Source organism: Lipotes vexillifer, unplaced genomic scaffold (genome assembly GCF_000442215.2).
Source record: "Lipotes vexillifer unplaced genomic scaffold, Lipotes_vexillifer_v1.1 scaffold112, whole genome shotgun sequence".
Taxonomy (NCBI): Eukaryota; Metazoa; Chordata; class Mammalia; order Artiodactyla; family Lipotidae; genus Lipotes; species Lipotes vexillifer.
This window is the reverse complement of record NW_006776285.1, coordinates 3,667,419-3,688,959: the sequence shown is the minus strand read 5'-3', so window position 1 is coordinate 3,688,959 and position 21,541 is coordinate 3,667,419. Positions and strand designations below refer to the sequence as shown.

General features: G+C 37.7%; 1 protein-coding gene across 2 annotated transcripts in view; it reads right to left on the bottom strand.

Moving 5' to 3' along the window:
* GRM1 (glutamate metabotropic receptor 1) overlaps positions 1-21,541 on the bottom strand; it is a 371,163-nt gene that overhangs the window by 22,260 nt on the left and 327,362 nt on the right. For both annotated transcript variants that reach the window (XM_007450327.1, XM_007450328.1), the window contains exon 8: positions 14,812-15,742. In XM_007450327.1, the coding sequence (XP_007450389.1) occupies positions 14,812-15,742 (931 nt within the window). The remainder of the gene's footprint in view (positions 1-14,811; positions 15,743-21,541) is intronic.

Genomic DNA, 21,541 nt, shown 5'->3' with positions numbered 1-21,541 from the left:
TATATCTGCTGGAGTTTGTAGCAGTCACTCACATTTTGCATAGACAGGTGATCACTTGGCTGGCTGGTTACCACCTGCAGGTTTTGAAGTTTCTTTTCATCAACGTTTCTAAATATAAAATGCTGGTGCTTAGAAGTTACTTATTCAGATGCCAAAGAAGAAAGGATGGGTGATAGTTGGAGATGGAATCACTCTGGTGGAGACACTTTCAGGGCTTCTGCTCACGTCAGTCATACCCCTTCTCTGCGAACAGCCTCCCTGATCTTACCCATGGAGGACGGGAGTGATGGGCCCCTGGAAGATAATTTTATACTCTGTGACTTCACGTCATCTTTGTCCGTTATCTCCTTGACCTGGGATAGACACCTGAGTGAGGCTGAGGTAATCAGTGTCTGTCTGTGTTATGTAGAACCACGTGGGTTGAGGGAATCGAAGCTGTCTCTTTGGTAACTGGACCGATAGCATGGAAACTCAGGAGCACTGCGATGGTTGTCGTTGGACTGACCATGAGGGCCCAAGAAATGGAGGAAGCAGATGTATGAGGAGAAGGAGGTGTGCAGGGAGCCAGGAGATGACATAGATGCCTGGAACCTTTTTCCTCAGAAGCCCGGTCCCCCTTGTGGCCCAGAAACGTTCCAAATCTTGTTACTATATCTGAAATTATTCCTTATATTTTTTCTATTAAATATCCCACTGCCTTTTGCTTAGGTCAGCTTCATCTGGCTTTTGTAACTTGCAGCGAAAGAGTTCTAATCAATGAGCCTATAGGCACTGTTCTCATTGATATGAAGCGTCCAAATCCACTGGTACTTTCTTCTGTTTCTTCATTGTGCAGCCTGCTAATATTTTTGCTCTTAAACCTGCTTTATGAACGTGTTGCTCACATGGCCTGCTTCCCTTTTGAGTAGGTAGCACTTTATACTGGACTCTAAGGCTAACAGATGGCATGCAAACGATCTCATCTTTCTTTAGCTGTGGCCAAGCATGGACAGGCTGCCAAGTCATGTCAAACAGGGTGTGCGTCTTCTCACACCTCTCACACTGAGTAATGCCAGCGCGCCTGGGCTTTCCATAGACACACAGCTTCACCATTCTACATAGCGTGGATATCACAAGTTGAGAGTAACGATGCGTATACCCAGTTTTTACAACTGTCATTACGTGAAGGTGTAATGCAGAGTTTTATGCTAGTATATGAATGTTCATACCTCCTCCCTTATTTTCATAATTTTAATGTCACTAGCTAACAGCTAGTGAAATTTTACTATACGCTAGGCACTGCACTGTATAAATTTTCCCATTTACTTACACAAAGGGAAAATAAATATGCTTAGGCTAGCTTAGGTTGGCTTCTATAACTTGAAGCCAGAGAGTTTTAATTAACGAACGTATAAGCTTTGTTCTTATGATCTAAGGACATCCATGGTCATGTTTAGCCTGCAGGCCTCCAGTGTCTCCTCTGATAGTTTCTTTCATCTAACAGGTGACTGTTACATACAGTAGGACCAGGATAAAAAGAGTATCTGTTATGTAGAGTGGTACCTTGCAAAAATAACAAACCCAGACTCAATAAACTTCTGACTCTAAATTTACCCACCAACCTGAATCACCATATTATACCATTTCACTCACTGGATTTTATTGTGATGATGTGTTATACCCGAAAACTATGACCTTCTTAAGGGCAGACTCCATGTCTTATTCATTTTATTGAATACATGAATGAATGAATACATTGTTGAGGTAACAGACATAAAGGTGATGAAAATTATATTTTAATTAAAGTGATAAAAACAAATGATTTTATCCAGAAAACAATGATTTTAGTCCCATTTCTTCCTCTTATAAAAATGTTCCTACTGGAGAACAGACTTGAGGATATGGGGAGGGGGAAGGGTGAGGTGTGTTAGGGCGAGAGAGAGACATGGACATATATATACTAACAAACGTAAGGTAGATAGCCAGTGGGAAGCAGCCGCATGGCACAGGGAAACCGGCTCGGTTCTTTGTGGCTGCCTGGAGGGGTGGGATAGGGAGGGTGGGAGGGAGGGAGACAAAGAGGGAAGAGATATGGGAACATATATATATGTATAACTGACTCACTCTGTTATAAAGCAGAAACTAACACACCATTGTAAAGCAATTATACCCCAATAAAGATGTTAAAAAAAAAAAAAAAAATGGCCTTGAACTTTCCAAGCCTTAGTTTCTTTATTTACACAATGGTGTTATGTGTACCTACTTTGGGTCATTATGGATATTCACCTGGAATATTTTTGAATTCAGTTCAGAAGCTACACATAAATGTAGGAGAATAAAACATTAAGTGTGAGAACTTGAATATGTATGTCATGCAAGTTCATTTGAATTTGAAAGAAATATAAAAGGTGGCCTATATTCAAAAGGAATATGTTCTCTTTGAAGCTGTAGCAAAATCTGTGCCCCATGGTCTCAGTGTAGAACTTGAAAACATAAAATATGAGTATTAAAAGTAACTATCTCTGTGTTATTTGTAGAATGAGTATATTATTCACAGGAGGGAAAAAAACAAGGAAACAATGGTGACTGCAAATTTGTGTCCCTGCCCCCCTATCCTCATGTCATTCATCTCTCCCCCTGTACTTAAGTCCATGCCCTCTGAAGGTGGTCTCTCACCACGGCAACTCCTCAACACACAACTTATTTACTTATCTGTTTTCATTCTAAATTATGGCTAATGTGCTTTTAGGTCATCGTGTTACATATTTCAGAGAGTAAAGGCATTTCATCTTGTTTTTTCAGGGGGCATAAGGCTTTACCCCAAACAAAATACCCTCACACTGGCAGGCTCAGGCATTATGACTGGCTGTCAGGAAGAGAGTCAAGGATTTGGACTTCTAGTCCCTTCTAATCACAGCTGAATGAAGGTAACTGTTTCATTCTCAACTGAGTCTGGCTCTGAATACACAACACCCTTCTACGAACAACCTGTACTTAGGAGCTGTGACTCCTCCAACTCCACCCATAATGCCAGGACAGCATACCTGGCTTTCCAGCTTTCCCTCATTTGTCCCATTTCAAATCTTACAATCAATGTTTGTAAGCCCAGAGATCTGATAAAATCAGTAGTAAGAGTTGTATTTTAGGATTTTACTTAAAATTCATCTAAGTTTCTAGCTTAATTTTTCCATCTTTTTTTTTTTTAATGACAAGCAACACACATGTAGTGAAGTGAGAACCAGCATCAACCACAACCAACATATTCTTCAAAATTGGTGCTTCATTACAACACTTGTCAATTGATGTCCAACGGCTCTATTGCAATGGCACAGCTCTGGGTCAGACTGCCCAGCATAACCCGTATGATCTCTAGTTTATATTTTCAATTTCTCTTTCTCTGTCAGCTCCTTTCTCAGATACTACAAACAAGCTTAAATTTCTCCTCTATTATACCACTTCTCCCTCTCTCCTTGGCTTCCTTAGATACTGTCTAAACTTCTTAATTCTTTTAATGACAAACTCCTCAACTTACAGCGATAAAAATTCTACTCACATCACACCACTTAAATGACTCAAGGATAACCATAGAGTCTCCATCCTTGGGGTTCCCAAGGATCCCAAGTTCTTTTTTCTTGAAACAGTCTGTTATAGACTGAATGGTTGTGTCCCCTCAAATTCATATGTTGACATCTTAACTCCCCAACATGATGGTATTAGGAGGCGGGGCCTTTGGGAGGTATTTAGGTTTAGATGAAGTCATGAGAATGGGATCCTCATTATTACTCTTATAAGAAGAGACACCCCACAGCTCACTCTCCCTCCTCTCCCCTTCTTTCTCTCCTTCTGCCCCCACGCTTGTACAGAAAATTGGTTATGCGAGCACACAGCTAGAAGGCAGCTGTCTGCAACCCAATGGGAGAGGTCTTACCAGGACTCAACCATGCTGGCACCCTGATCTTGGACCTCCAGCCTCCAGAACTGTGAGAAGATAAATATCTGTCTTTTAAGCCCCCAGTCTGTGGGATTTTACTATGGCAACAGAGCTGACTGAATGAGTCTCCTTGGTTTCCTTGACACTGTGATCCCTCCTTCTCCCCTTTTTTATTCTGTGTTGTTTATTGCTTTCAGGTTTTCCTTATTTATCTTATCTCTTAAATGTAAATGTTCCCTAATGTTCTTCCTCCTACTTTCTTCTTTTCTCATGTCTTAATCACGCTTTTGGCCACTGTAAACATTCTGACAATTAAGTCTCAAATCTAGAGCTCTGGCTCAGACCTTTCTCTTAAGCTTCTGACTTAATTTTTCAATACTTTATGGATGCCTCTATTTGAATGCCTTTACTGGATTTTCAGTTGATAAGTCTGAAACCCAACTTATCAACATTTCCCCAGTCCTATTCTGACAGGAGAATACAGGAGTATTCCCTATCAGTTTTTATGGTAGTTGTATTTTTCCAGTTACCCAGGCTCAAATCACGAGAGTTGTATTCTATTGTTCATTTCTTTCTTCCCCCCCAAAATCAATATTTACAGTCCTGATGAATCAAGCTCAGAAAATGTTTTCCTATGCATGCCTGGGATTTGACTTTTATTTCACTGCTCAAGTTTAAGCCTTTTATTTTCAACCTGTCATTTGGATTTTTATAGCACTTTATTAACTAGTCTTTCTATAGTCAATCTCTTCCCATAAAGCTTACACATGATCGTAAAACTTCACAAAAGTCATGAATGCATCTTGTGGTTTATATGAAAAGTATCCAAATTTCTTCTTAGAACATTGATCATTATCTATAATCTATCCTCTTTCTGCATTTAAAATTTACCCACCACTACACCTCTCCATGTACTTCACTCATAAGAGATTTCATTTTTCAGCCCAAAAGTGCATTAACAATTCTGAATCTTCATTTATGTTATTTTCTACATGTGAAATGGTCTCACCATAGCACAGTTTCTCCTGTTGAAAAACATAAGGTTAAGTATAAATGCCACTTTTATAATTTTATTAACAAGTCTTTCCCCATCCTTCAACAGATACCACTCCATTTAGATGGACTGAATCTCTTTCTTCCCTGGACACATAAAATGCTATATTACTCCTCTATTATGGCAGTTAACCCAGTATATTTAGTTCTGTTTTTGAGTGTCTCCCTTACTATTTTGCAAGATTGGTGCATTCTGTGACTACCTCTTACATCTTTTTTATCCTAAATATTGTCTAGCACCATATCAAGTACGTACATGCTTTTACGAAGCATATGTTACTGTTGAAACAATCATTGATTAAAAAAGTGAATGAATAAACAGTAGATCTACCATAAATGTTACTCTCAGGTGTGAAATTCTATGACAAGTAATTCAATAAAATCTTCTGATATTTACTATAAAATCAAGTGAAGAATTACAATAACTTTTAAAGCCTTTTATTGTATGATTAAAGGAAAAATAATTTCAAAATGACAGATTTTCTCATTTACAAGCTAGAAGAATGAATGAATTCTTTGTATGAAAGAGAACATGTTATCTCTCTTTGATTGTGATGTCTGTTGGCTCACTGTCATATTTCCTTTCCTAATCAAAGGTGGAAATACAAATGAAGAGGCTTACCCAGGGCATAAACCAGAGTGCTGTAGGCTTATTTACCTTTTCTGTAGACAAAAAAAAAAAAAAGTTTCTAGCAGATCCAGAGGAAAATGTCCTCAAAGCATCATTTCATTTAGTATTTCACTTAGCTTTTGCCCTCATTAAAAACATATATACAGAAGCAAGAAGACCTACAATCTTGCAGCCTGTGGAACAAAAACCACACTCACAGAAAGATAGACAAGATGAAAAGGCAGAGTGCTATTTACCAAATGAAGGAAGAAGATAAAACCCCAGAAAAACAATTAAATGAAGTGGAGATAGACAACCTTCCAGAAAAAGCATTCAGAATAATGATAGTGAAGATGATCCAGGACCTTGGAAAAAGAATGGAGGCAAAGACCAAGAAGATGCAAGAAATGTTTAATAAAGACCTAGAAGAATTAAAGAACAACCAAACAAGAGATGAACAATACAATAATTGAAATGAAAAATACACTAGAAGGAACCAATAGCAGAATAACTGAGGTAGAAGAACGGATAAGTGACCTGGAAGACAGAATGGTGGAATTCACTGCTGCAGAACAGAATAAAGAAAAAAGAATGAAAAGAAATGAAGACAGCCTAAGAGACCTCTGGGACAATATTAAATGCAACAACATTCGCATTACAGGGGTCCCAGAAGGAAAAGAGAGAGAGAAAGGACCTGAGAAAATATTTGAAGAGATTATAGTCGAAAATTTCCCTAACGTGGGAAAGGAAATAGGCACCCAAGTCTATGAAGCACAGAGAGTCCCAGGCAGAGTAAACCCAAGGAGAAACATGCCAAGACACATATTAATCAAACTAACAAAAATTAAATACAAACAAAAATAACTGAAAGGGAAAAACAACAAATAACATACAAGGGAACTCCCATAAGGTTAACAGCTGATTTCTCAGCAGAAACTCTACAAGACAGATGGGAGTGGCATGATATATTTAAATCTTTTTTTTTTTTTTTTTTTTGCTGTATGTGGGCCTCTCACTGCTGTGGCCTCTCCCATTGCGGAGCACAGGCTCCGGACGCACAGGCTCAGCGGCCATGGCTCATGGGCCCAGCGGCTCCGCAGCATGTGGGATCTTCCCAGACCAGGGCACGAACTCATGTCCCCTGCATCGGCAGGCAGACTCTCAACCACTGCGCCACCAGGGAAGCCCGGCATGATATATTTAAAGTGATGAAAGGGAAGAGCCTACAACTAAGATTACTCTACCTGACAAGGATCTCATTTAGATTTGATGGAGAAATCAAAAGCTTTACAGACAAACAATGGCAGGAGAATTCAGCACCACCAAACCAACTCTACAACAAATGATAAAGGAACTTCTTTAAGTGGGAAACACAAGAGAAGAAAAGGACCTACAAAAACAAACACATAACAATTAAGAAAATGGTAACAGGAACATAAATATCGATAATTACATTAAGTGTGAATGGATTAATGCTCTAACCAAAAGACACAGGCTCACTGAATGGATACAAAACCAAGACCCATATATATGCAGTCTACAAGAGACCCACGTCAGACCTAGGGACACATAGACTGAAAGTGAGGGGATGGAAAAAGATATTCCATGCAAATGGAAATCAAAAGAAAGCTGGAGTAGCAATATTCATATCAGATAAAACAGACTTTAAAATAAAGAATGTTACAAGAGACAAGGAAGGACACTACATAATGATCAAGGGATCAATCCAAGAAGAAGATATAACAATTATAAATATATATGCACTGAACATAGGAGCACCTCAATGCATAAGGCAACTGCTAACAGCTATAAAAGAGAAAATTGACAGTAACATAATAATAGTGGGGGAATTTAACATGTCACTTACACCAATGAACAGATCATCCAAACAGAAAATTAAGAAGGAAATATAACCTTTAAATGACACAATAGACCAGACAGATTTATAGGACATTCCATCCAAAAACAACAGATTACACTTTCTTCTCAAGTGCTCATGGAACATTCTCCAGGATAGATCATATCTTGGGTCTCAAATCAAGCCTCAGTAAATTTAAGAAAATTGAAATCATATCAAGCATCTTTTCTGACTACAACGTTATGAGATTAGAAATCAATTACAGGGAAATAACGTAAAAAACACAAACACATGGAGGCTAAACAATATGTTACTAAATAACCAAGAGGCCACTGAAGAAATCAAAGAGGAAAACAAAAAATATCTAGAGACAAATGACAACGACAACACGATGATCCAAAACCTATGGGATGCAGCACAAGCAATTCTAAGTGGGAAGGTTATAGCAATACAGGCCTACCTCAAGAAACAAGAAAAATCTCAAACAACCTACATTACACCTAAAGGAACTAGAGAATGAAGAACAGACGAAACCCAAAGTTAGTAGAAGGAAAGAAATCATAAAGATCAGAGCAGAAATAAATGAAATAGAAACAAAGAAAACAACAGCAAAGATCAATAAAACTGAAAGCTGGTTCCTTGAGAAGATAAATACAATTGACAAGCCATTAGCCAGACTCATCAATAAAAAGAGGGAGAGGACTCAAATCAAAAAATTAGAAATGAAAAAGAAGTTACAAGAGACACCACAGAAATAAAAAGCATCCTAAAAGACTACTCCAAGCAACTCTATGCCAATAAAATGGACAACCTGGAAGAAATGGACACATTCTCAGAAAGGTATAACCTTCCAAGACTGAACCAGGAAGAAATAGAAAATATGAACACACCAATCACAAGTAAAGAAATTGGAACTATGATTAAAAATCTTCCAAGAAACCATAGTCCAGGACCAGATGGCTTCACAGGTGAATTCTATCAAACATTTAGAGAAGAGCTAACACACATCCTTCTCAAACTCTTCCAAAAAATTTCAGAGGAAGGAACACTCCCACACTCATTCTATGAGGCCACCATCATCCTGATACCAAAACCAGACAAAGATACTACAAAAAAAGAAAATTATAGACCAATATCACTGATGAATATAGATGCAAAAATCCTCAACAAAATACTAGCAAACAGAATCCAACAACACTTAAAAGGATCATACACCATGATCAAGTGGGATTTATCCCAGGGATGCAAGGATTCTTCAATATACGCAAATCAATCAGTGTGATACACCATATTAACAAATTGAAGGAGAAAAACCATATGATCATCTCAATAGATGCAGAAAAAGCTTTTGACAAAATTCAACACCCATTTATGATAAAAACTCTCCAGAAAGTGGGCATAGAGGGAACCTACCTCAACATAATAAAGGCCATATATGACAAACCCACAGCAATCATCATTCTCAATGGTGAAAACCTGAAAGCATTTCCTCTAAGATCAGGAACAAGACAAGGATGTCCACTCTCACCACTATTATTCAACATAGTTTTGGAAGTTTTAGCCACGGCAATCAGAGAAGAAAAAGAAATACAAACTGGAAAAGAAGAAGTAAAACTGTCACTGCTTGCAGATGACATGATACTATACATAGAGAATCCTAAATATGCTACCAGAAAACTACTAGAGCTAATCAATGAAGTCAGTAAAGTTGCAGGATACAAAATCAATGCACAGAAATCTCTTGCATTCCTATACACTAATGATGAAAAATCTGAAAGAGAAATTGAGGAAACACTCCCATTTACCATTGAAACAAAAAGAATAAAATACCTAGGAATAAACCTACCTAGGGAGACAAAAGACCTGATGTAGAAAACTATAAGACACTGATGAAAGAAATTAAAGATGATACCAACAGATGGAGAGATATATCATGTTCTTGGATTGGAAGAATCAATATTGTGAAAATGACCCTACTACCCAAAGCAATTTACAGATTCAATTCAATCCCTATCAAATTATCAAAGGCTTTTGTTACAGAACTAAAACAAAAAAATCTTAAAATTTGTATGGAAGCACAAAAGAGAACGAATAGCCAAAGCAGTCTTGAGGGAAAAAAACGGAGCTGGTGGAATCAGACTCCCTTGTCTTCATACTATACTACAAAGCTACAGTAATCAAGACAATATGGTACGGGCACAAAACCAGAAATATAGATCAATGGAACAGTATAGAAAGCCCAGAGATAAACCCACACACCTATGGTCAACTAATCTATGACAAAGGAGGCAAGGATCTACAATGGAGAAAAGACAGTCTCTTCAATAAGTGGTTCTGGGAAAACTGGACAGCTACATGTAAAAGAATGAAATTAGAACACTCCTTAACACCATACACAAAAATAAACTGAAACCTAAATGTAAGACTGGACACTATAAAACTCTTAGAGGAAAACAAAGGAAGAACACTCCTTGACATTAATCACAGCAAGATCCTTTTTGACCCACCTCCTATAGAAATGAAAATAAAAACAAAAATAAACAAGTGGGACTTAATGAAACAAAAGCTTTTGCACAGCAAAGGAAACCATAAACAAGACCAAAAGACAATCCTCAGAATGGGAGAAAATATTAGCAAACAAAGCAATTGACAAAGGATTAACCTCCAAAATTTACAACCAGTTCATGTAGCTCAATATCAAAAAAACAAACAACCCAATCCAAAAATGGGCAGAAGACCTAAATAGACATTTCTCCAAAGAAGATATACAGATTGCCAACAAACACATGAAAGGATGCTCAACATCACTCATCACTAGAGAACTGCAAATCAAAACTACAATGAGGTATCACTTCACACCGGTTAGAATGGCCATCATCAAAAATCTACAAACAATAAATGCTGGAGAAGGTGTGGAGAAAAGGGAACCCTCTTGCCCTGTTGGTGGGAATGTAAATTGATACAGCCACTATGGAGAACAGTATGGAGGTTCCTTAAAAAACTAAAAATAGAACTACCATATGACCTAACAATCCCACTACTGGGCATATACCATGAGAAAACCTTAATTCAAAAAGAGTCATGTACCACAATGTTCATTGCAGCTCTGTTTACAATAGCCAGGACATGGAACCAACCTAAATGTCCATCAACAGATGAATGGACAAAGAGGATGTGGCACATATATACAATGGAATATTACTCAACCATAAAAAGAAACGAAATTGTGTTATTTGCAGTGAGGTGGATGGACCTAGAGTCTGTCATACAGAGTGAAGTAAGTCAGAAAGAGAAAAATAAATACCGGCTAACACATATACATGGAATCTAAAAATAAAATAAAATAAAATAAAAAGGTTCTGAAGGACTTAGGGGCAGGACAGGAATAAAGATGCAGACGTAGAGAATGGACTTGAGGACATGGGGAGGGGGAAGGGTAAGCTGGGATGAAGTGAGAGAGTGGAATGGACATAAATACACTACCAAATGTAAAACAGATACCTAGTGGGAAGCAGCTGCATAGCACGTGGAGATCAGCTTGGTGCTTTGTGACCACCTAGAGGGGTGGGATAGGGAGGGTGGGAGGGAGCCACAAGAGGGAGGAGATATGGGATATATGTATATGTATAGCTGATTCACTTTGATATAAAGCAGAAACTAACACATCACTGTAAAGCAATTACACTCCAATAAAGATGTTAAAAGGAAAAAAAAATACATACAAATGCTTAAGAAACAAGAACATACTCATACACTATTTACTTAGAAACCTATATTTTAAAATTACTTCCTTGCATCAATTTAATGCCTTTTTTTGGTGATTGTTTTTAGTTTTGCCTGCAATTATGCACCCAAAAAGTCACAGGCGTGTACTGTCACATCTCAGCTCCATGCTCCCTCACATTGTTTGGCACTCGTTGAGTTATTTATCAAAAAAATGACTAGAAGTGTTAGTTTGACTTTTAGCCATTGGTATAACGTTTTTTTTTTTAAAAGAAAGCATGTCATTTACATAATGTCTTAATTTTTTAGTTGCATAATGTTAACTCATTTTGCTTTAAAAGTAAGTGATAAGTAACTTGGATCAAAATAACTTGCTTACTTATGAATGTCTATGAATTTCTATGTTTCTTCTGCTGCCAAGAAAGAGAATTTTACCACTATCTTTATATTAATTTAGGTCTGAATAGTTTCCCATGCAAATACATTAACAGCTAAAGATATTAGCAATGTCAAAGGTATTGTAATTTTGTAATTCAGTTGATCTTCCAAGCAGGATTATGCCTAATAGGATTTCTAACTATAAGTAATTCAAGTAATCCAAATACCCAATTTATTGATTAAAATCCTCCTAAATTATATGTAGAAAATATAAATGCAAGCGCCCAAACCTTTGGTTGTGTCAGATATCTGGCTGTGAACAAAATAACAAATTGAAGTAAACTTTGCAAAAGCAGACACACAACATCATCCCTCTCCTATATCTCAGAAACAGCCTGGTATGAGAATATAGTTGGACTTGCAACTCCTCAGAATAACATCAAACAGATCAGTTGGAAGCTCTTCATTACAGCATCTGTTCTGTGTTTATAGCTACATATGCAGACTGCCGAACACCCACAGTGCACCATAAATGTAGGGATTACACATCCAGAATGGTAATAAACTCATTGGGTGATATGTTCCCCAGAGTTTTCAGCCCCTTGTTTCAGTTGGCAAAACTCTGCTGGATTTTTGTTGCTATAGAAAATATTAGATTTTTTGTGGTTTTTGTAACTTTGGAGACAGGTCAGGAAGTCATAAAACAGCAATAAAAAGGTAAAGACAGAGGCACTGGGATTATTTTTATATTTCAAAAGTACAATCTCATAAGAGTTACAAGAGAAGCAGTGGCAGAGTAAGGGAGAAAAATGAGTAAATAAATGGTTGTTTTCCATAGAACTTTAGCCTCAAATACCCTCTGTGGATCAGCTCAGCTGTATGGTACACTTTGGAGAAGCTACCAATTGTACAAAGAAAGCTGCATGTTAGAATTACTAATTAGAAGTATTATTCCTTACTGTAATAATCTGATAGTGCTTGATAAACTACAGCTAATAGTTGAGCAATGCATTAACTGGTGAAAGCAGCGCTTCCTAGACAACCAATCCAGTTTAGACCAAGACGATTTTTCTCTCAAAAGCATGATTCTAAATGAAATTAATTTCTAAATTCATAATAATGAAGGGAATATTCTCAACCTCTAAGGAAAGCAGTTCCAGGTGTGAGAAGGTAATCAGAATAAACACAGTGCCTGGCTACTATAGAAGTGGTAAGCTAACTTCACTTTATCCCAGCAGCCAAGCAATGTGTACTAATGATTAGTCACCTCACTCTTGGACAGGTGCTCACATCTGTCTGTACATAGAATCCCGGAGAGAGCTTTCAAAAACGCATAATCCTGAGTACCAAAAGATATCTTGATCACATAGATTCTCTCTTTCCATTAAATGGTTATAATAACAGCTTTCAGAAATGACTCATGACCAAGAATCATACGAAAGTTTCTGAAGAACCATAATAAAGGCAGTTAGAAAACATGGCTCTGGGTAATGGTGGATGTTGGAATGGAACCCTCATAAAGCCATATGGGAAGTGATAAAGGAAATCTTAGTCTCTACAAACATTCCAGTTTAAAGAGTGTTTTCTCCCTTCTTTTCATTTTGTTTCCTCTCATTCTTTCCCTCTTAATGGTAATTGTCATGATGCCATTGTACATCTGGACTCTGTGGCTATGGTCTAATTTTTTTCCTCATTTCATGGCACTGTTGTTTTGCTTTCATGCTCACTAGAACTTAGAGGCAGGAATGAAAAATCAGGGCAAAGGGAAAAAAACCAGCTAAGCAACTTCTCTAATCAGCACCTCATGAAGAACTTGATAGTTGAAGTTGATACTGCAAGAAGTAGGTGTAAATTATTGGCTTCATCCTTAACACTGAAAAAATTTAAGGATGTCTTTATTTGAAATGATAACAAAACTTGATGGACTTCAAAAATGTATTTTCCCGTAGACTCCCTCATCTGATCCTTAAGCCAATTATTGATTTTTGTAAAAGACGTGCACGGTGCTGCTTGACGAGTAAAGATAAAAAACCCAGAAGTTTAAGGCATGTAGGTTTTTTGACATATGTGAAAATGAGAAATTTCATGCCAGTTTAGACTTAGGCAAAGAATGGCTAACTAAGTGGAATTTACTTGAGAGTCACACAAATTCACAGTGGCTTGGTGTCCTCACTTACAGAATTGGGGAGAACAACACCCATTCCCCTCCCCTTGCCTTGCTGACATGTTCAGGTGCACAGAATAGTTCTACAACAATGCATATGTTATAATTATTACTATTAAAATTCTTCACTTTCAAAGGGTTGTTTCAAAAAGTGAAATTAATACTGCTAATGGGGAAAATCATTTAATTTTTGGATAATTCAACTACCACTAGAACTTCAAGCATCCATGTTATTTGAAAAGTTTTAAATGTGACATGAAATCTGTTTTCATGGGTCTCAGAAAGAGATGACACATGCAAATTTTAGCATATGCTTCTTTGCAAAATAGAGTCAGGAAAAAGACAGGAACGTGTGTATTACATAAACTACTCAGAAGAATTACCAAAATAGAAATAATCTGGACTTTGATGTTCATGCCGACTCCCAAGTTTGGGGCTCTTCACCTTTATCTGGTTCCTTATTTCATTCGGTACTTTATGGCTAGGAAACCATTCTGGTTATAACCTTGTAGTAGAGATAGGTCAATTCATGTGTAGCATTATGGAAGTTTACAGTACACATTAAAGTTCAATAAATAAGAGGGGCACGGTAAGACAGTTGCTCAAGGGAACTTATTTCAGGACATACTTGGTGCTCAGCTGCACTCAAATTGTGAAATAGTCAAACTTCCCCAGGTGCCTAATTTCCTTCCTCTCCATCCCAGACGGGTAATGTATGGCTCCAAAGTAATAAAAATAAATCAGAAATTATCTCAACCATGATCTAAACTAGAAATTAGAACTAGAGATTGCATCTCTGACCAGACCCCACAGAAGGAGGACCCACGCAAAAGGAAAACGTTAGGGACACAACAGAATCTGCAGATTGCAGGTAAGAATAAATATATGCCCAGCTGGTTGTTGCTTCACGTTCCTTCCTCTTTCAAAGAAATGAAAACAACGAAGACCTTTAGTACTACATTCCTACTGCAACAGAATGTGAGATTTGGAAAAAAGAAAAGATTAAGAAAGGACAGGAAAAAGACTGGGGAAATGGAAGAACATGATTTAGTCAAATAGAAGAAAACAGAAGAGAGAGAGGGCGGGGGGAGGCAAACCCAGGTCAGACAACTCACTTGGCATTCCCTGCCCCTGGTTTCTTTCTTCGGAAAATGTTGAGGAAAGTGTTGGAGCGGCAGGGCAGCTTGCCATCGCCAACATGCATGCGGACTACATCCGAGGTGGTGAAGGCACTGCGTACATTCCTCTCGGGCTTGGCAATGATGATGTACATCTTGGGAGTGAACATGCACCCCAGGGCCACCGTTACACTGAGGCTCACTGCAAAGCAGGTAGTAATGATCTTGTAGTTGCTCCCAAAGTAAATGGGCACAAAAGCCAGCCAAATGATGCAGGTGGTGTACATGGTGAAGGCGATGTATTTGGCCTCATTGAAGTTGGCGGGCACATTGCGGGTCTTGAAGGCATAGTAGGTACAGCTCATGATGAGGAGTCCATTGTAGCCCAAAGGGGCCACCACACCCAAGTTGCTGGTATTGCAGATAAGGTAGACTTCTTTGATGCTTGGGTAGGACAGAATGGGCATGGGGGGCTCCATGATGATCAGGGTTACCACCAAAGTTAGCTGCACACTAATCAGAATTGAGGCAATGATCACCTGGGCCCAGGCACTCATAAACCTGGGCTTGCGGGTGCAGATCTTCTTTTTGCTGCCAGCCAGGATGCGTGCAATGCGATTGGTTTTGGTCACTAAAGCAGAGTAGCACATGGCAGAGGAGAGGCCGACCAGGAGGCGCTGGAGGTAGCAGGATGTGGTAGTAGGTTTGGCAATGAGAGTGAAAGGGCACACGTAACCGAGGAAGATTCCAGCTAGAATAATGTAGCAGAGCTCCCGACTGGAGGATTTGACCACTGGTGTATCCCGGTACAGCACGAAGATAAGGGTAACAAACAAGGTAACAAGGATGCCCAGGCAGGAAAAGGCAATGGCTATGATGGATTCTATGTTGCTCCACTCCAGATAGCGGACAGGAATGGGTTCACAGCCTGTGATGAGAAAAATAGTTTTAAAATGAATCTAAGATTTTGCTGATCAATTATACTGCTTACTAGTTACCAGAGGCATAGCTATATTCGCACCTTCCATGATTTAAGCTATTTTAATTTTTTTAAAAATGCCTCTCTATCACACAAATAGGCATACACCATTGTCTTCTCTGGACAATCATGTTCCCAAACCTAATCTCATCACAAGCCTAATGTGACATACTTAAGCCTATAAATATAATCTTTGCTTCCAGTGTTATAAATGGATGCTGCTCCCTGGATGGAACTTGGTTCTACACTTTCAGAAAATGAAAGAAAAAGAAGGAAACTAAACTGTTTCCATTGAAGGTTAAATGGTCTCAGTGTAATAGAATAAGTTAGTAAGAAATAAACTAACAAAATTTTTATTTTTATGCAGCTATTTGTCCAGAGGCAAGTCCAGCTCATAGACAACCATTTTCTTTCTTTTCTATTCTTTTTTTCTTTCTTTTTTTTTTTTTGGCCAGCCAGCAAACTTTTTAAACATAAATTTCATTTGAATTCTTTAGAAGAATCTGCATTCTCCTATTTACCACATATTATATTACTCACTCTAAGTCTCACCTCTTTAGTTATGAACGTGGCATCTGAGGGCCTTTGAGTTATCAACCTCTAATAGACATACTAAAGAAGAATGAAATCTCCCCTCTCCCATCTCTTGAAAGGAGAGACAGCGCTGTGTTCCTAAGTGCCTGGCTTATCTTTTCCTTCCAGAATAAAGTCTCTTTTGTATTTCACAGAGAGAAAAACACTTGTCAAGTCCTGGCAACAACCCCTTCACAGAATTTTGTGATTGGTCTGGGCCATATTTCCCAAATTGTGAGAATAAAAATATGTATTTCCATAAATTTAGGAAGAGACTCATTGTTCTGTAGCCATGAGAGCGAGGAACCACCAGAACCTTTTTTAAACCTGTTCAGTCATTCAACAAGCTCCCGTCAGTGAACACAGTTTTTGCATGTTAACCAGTCAGTGTCAGCCCCGGCTTCTGATAATCACCCAGCTCGGATCAGACTCACATTTAATACATGAGTGCAAACCACTCAGAAGCACACGCCCCTGTCTGATCATAGTGGCCTCTCTCTTTTTTTTTTTTTTGCAGTACACGGGCCTCTCATTGCTGTGGCCTCTCCCGTTGCGGAGCACAGGCTCCGGACGCGCAGGCTCAGCGGCCATGGCTCACGGGCCCAGCCGCTCCGCGGCATGGGGGATCTTGCCGGACCGGGGCACGAACCCGTGTCCCCTGCATCGGCAGGCGGACTCTCAGCCACTGTGCCACCAGGGAAGCCCTGGCCTCTCTCTTTTGTGTGTCTGGGGTTTGTCTGTGTCAGAGACTCAGCCTCTTCCTGGAAGAACTTCTGCTTCCAAAAAATGTCACATTTTAATTCTAAATCTTCCCATTTCCTTGATAAAGTTTATAAAGACGATTAGATAGATACATAGTTAGAATAACAATGACCATTATGGGGAACTTTTGATGTAACACAATCAATAAATTAAAATATTTAAGAACAGCTATAGACCCATTTGGAGATAAAATACTTAATAGTCGATATTCAGCTCCTTTAACTAATTGGCATACTGAGGCTGCTAAATAAAATTCAAATTCCAATGGAGTCTTTGTCAAGGCCTTTGTAACCTTCTGAAAGCTACCCTCTTTGCATTTCTCTTTTTCTATGCAACCTGGTTTTGTAAATGAGCTATTCTGTCTTCGGAGCTTTTATTAGAAAAGAATACTGCATTTTAAATTTCTAGAACACAAGTCAGATCTATTGAATTTGAATTAAAACCCTGGTCTAGAGCCAAATTGAGAGCTGTAATTAATGATTTTCCTAAACTTCAGGGACACAGGCAAAATATTTTCTGTAGAATTCAGGATTTTTATTAGATACTTATTGTACTACACTACAGATATGTACCAACTAAATCAATTAATTGTTAGCTTCATGTAGGAAAATATTTAAAAAGCAGCACGTTACAAAACGGAAGATTTAAATAACCCAGTGGTGTAACATTTAAAAAATAAAAATAGAAAATGCATTACATAAAGCAATTTCAGACTTTTTTTTTCAACAAAGATTCAAAGTAAGGATGGAAGATAGATTTTAGGAAACCTTCAAACAATTCTGGGGTAGACTCAATAACTGACATAACAAGGACTATAGCCTCTCTACAAATGGGCTCAGACCTGAATTAGGGCCATCAAACAGAAAAGAAAAATGTTAAAGTTTAAAATTACCAAGTTAGAAAATATCTAATATGTGACTAGACATTTCCAGATAGTTATATAATAAATAAACAAGAAATCAATATAATCATGGATCTTTAGGTAAGACATCAAAAAGGGCCTCTACTCTCTGTGATTTGGGAACCTATAGATAAGAAAACCTATAGATATCACAAATAAAAGTGTAATTTAAAGAACCATTACCCCATATTAGTAAAACTCAGGTTAACTACCTAAAATCTGTCTAATGACTTAACTCCAGGGGAGACACTGGCACCCAAGAACTCCCTGTCTGTTCTCTGAACTCCCAGGGGAAGCAATATCTCTTTCTTATTGATATAGATGCCTTTATGTCTACTAATCATCTCACTATTAATAGAACATCAAATACCTTGGTTTAATAAACCACTCAAATAGTGAAAACCTTTGATAATCCTATGCTCCAACATATAACTGGGACTTTGAGACTATTATTATAAGAACACATTATTCTTGGTGACACAAAACCCACAATTTTAACATACAGGATTTACTGCCAGACAAGATGTGCTATAATTCTTACACCTGATCAAATTATATCTGATTTAGTCATGAAAATACCTATACTATGTATAATTTAAGACATTATCCAAGTAACAGCTTTTGTTTCAGAATTCTTATGGATGAAAGACTCCACAGAAATAGGAAGATGGATTGACACAGAGCACATAAGTATACAGATTATCATAGATACCTAGATCATCACAAATCTTTCTTTTTTGTATAAATATGAAAATGCTACACCATGATCTATATGTATTAACAGCATAGCAATGTCAAAAAACCATTGTTCATTGTGGTAGGCAGCTTCCAAAATGGTTCTGAATAATCCCCACATCCTGGGATTCATGTCCTTGTATAATACTCTCTCCTTGAGTATGAACTTGTTTCTTTTTTATAGAATATAGCAAAGTTGATGGGATGCCCCTCCTGTGATTGGGTTACATAAGATAATTTCCATCTTAGTAGCAGACTCAGACTCTCTTGCTGGCTCTGATGAAGCAACCTCCTATGCTGCTAAGGTCTACATGGCAAGGGACTGAGAACAGTCCCCATGCAATAACCAGCTAAAAAAATAAAAAGAAAGCTGAAGCCCTCAATTCAACAATCTTTTGAGGATTATATCCTGCCAATAACTGAGTTTGGAAGTGCACGCTTCCACAATCAAGCCTTCAGACTAGACCCCATCCCTAGCTGACAGTTTGATTTTAGCTTTGTGAAAGATCATGAAGCAGAGAACTCAGCTATACTGTGCGTTTCTGACCCACAGAAACTGTGAGATAATAAATGTGTGTCACTGTAAGCTACTAAGTTTGGGGGTAATTTGTTACACAGCAATATATAACAAAATTTACCCATTAAAAGCAAATTTACCCAACCTCTTAGTTCTATAGCCAATGCTTCGTCTCCTTGCCTAAGGACAATTAATTTCTTCATGTGTTGATGTTATATAAAATAATTGCTGCTACAAAGGTTGAGACCTGCAGTTAGAAAAAAAAGGTACTATAAAAGCTAATACCATTCTAGTACTATGAAAGATAATAGAAATATTTTAGAGACAATCATGCTAAACAGACTGCTCTAAGAGTCCTTATAGAGTCTCATATAGAACAACAAATAATTTATTAATAATAACAAATCCATGGAGAAGTTCAAGAATTCAATTGTAGGTACACAAACTCTAGCCAGAAAAGCAATTCTTAAAAGAAATACCAGAATGACTGTGTTGTAAGATCCATAAGGATAATTCTGGCAAAACCAGATGGCTATCTCGTAGCACCAGATGAAATATCCAACATACACTAGATAAAATTCTGATGGAAAAAGTGAAAGAACTCATTTCAGTAGAAACAAATTGGCCACAAAATTAAACACCAGTGGGAAAACATTCCCAGGATAGCAGATGTGGCCAGTTCATGCTTCATTTGTAATTAAATTGATCTGGAAAAACTGTAAAGTTTGGGGGCACTGATACAATTGCAAAAGAATCCTTTGAGTAACTCCACATGCATTGCATACAGTTGTCTCCTTCTATGGTTTATAAATATATACTAGCTTAAATAGTATATTTATCTTCTGGATGGGTTGAAGCATTCCCCTATTGAAAAGCCACAATACTTATAATGGCAAAAATATGATCAGACGTGTAGTCTTAGCAAGCATGTTCCAACTTACCAATCTAGTGATATGGGACCTTTTCATCGGAACATTTATTCATGAATTTAAATTATATAAGGCTGTCTTCATTCCCAAACCTCTGGACAAGTAAAAGGGAACCTTAATATTACTGAAGGTAATATCCTTTAGTGATTTTAAACTGAGGTTTGCAGACCGCCTCCAGAAGCTGAAGGCTCATGAAAGTTAACTGTTGACCCAAGAAACTTGAAGCAAGCTGATGACTACACAGTGGTCTTCTGTGCAAGATTATCTTAAGATTCTTATATATATCATACTCTCCTTTGTATGTTCTTGCTTATTCATACTTTTCTACTTTATTGATAAAAGCTATACATACCTGAGTTTGTCTTTAATGTTCTCCACACTAGTAATAAGGACTTGCCTAAACCTGGGTTTTGTTAGAGACAATCATTACTCTAACTCAGTAATTCAATTATATCAAGCTATTGTTAAGTATGTTATAACAATAAGCTTTGTATATGCAAATATTTCACAAGTTCAAATATTTGAAAGAATTCAGAAGACTCACAGAACATGCTTATGTAATGTTTTCATTTAAAGGCAAAAGGTAAAGTACAGTAAGAGAAAGTTCAGTTTAGCAGCCAGGGATCAAGAGGTATCCAGGTGCAAGATCTCTAGGACCCTTATTCCTACAAGGGCATACTTCATCTGTGGATTGAGCTACCAAAATCTGCACAATGAACATTGGTTTTGAGACAGCTCAAGATAGAAGTTCTCGGTGAAGTCTTTTATGACCCTCAAGTCACAGAGCCAAGACAACCTGTCTAATAAAATATGCCAGGGGAAATCCATCAGTAAATGAACTGACTTTGGTTGTCATCAGTGGAGTTTCAAACTTTAAACTGTATATCATAAATCCCAGTGCCCTTAATGTAGCCAGAAACCAAAGACTGATACTCAGCCATCTCAACAGATAATCATAGCGTCTTCCGAGTCTAGTTGTAAATTAAGCCTATCCTATGCAGTGTACTATAGACGAATGAAGAAAAACATCCTTATGATAGAAGTATAAATATTCTTGTGTTGTAACAGTAGCAGTTTGTCATAACAACACCCCAAAGCAATATACCTACACCACCACTAGGATTACTTTATCTCGTGTGAAGATCCTAGATTATTTTCCCCATGTGGAAACCAAAGTTTTCAAGGCCAATCCAGGACCATCCAAAACAGAATCACCTGGGGATTGGGACTGATCATTTACATTTTGAATAAGCTTCTTAAAAGTTGTTTTTTATTCTTTCCTTTCCTTTCTTTTTTATTTTTTAAGACACCCTAAATTTGAGAAGTGCTAG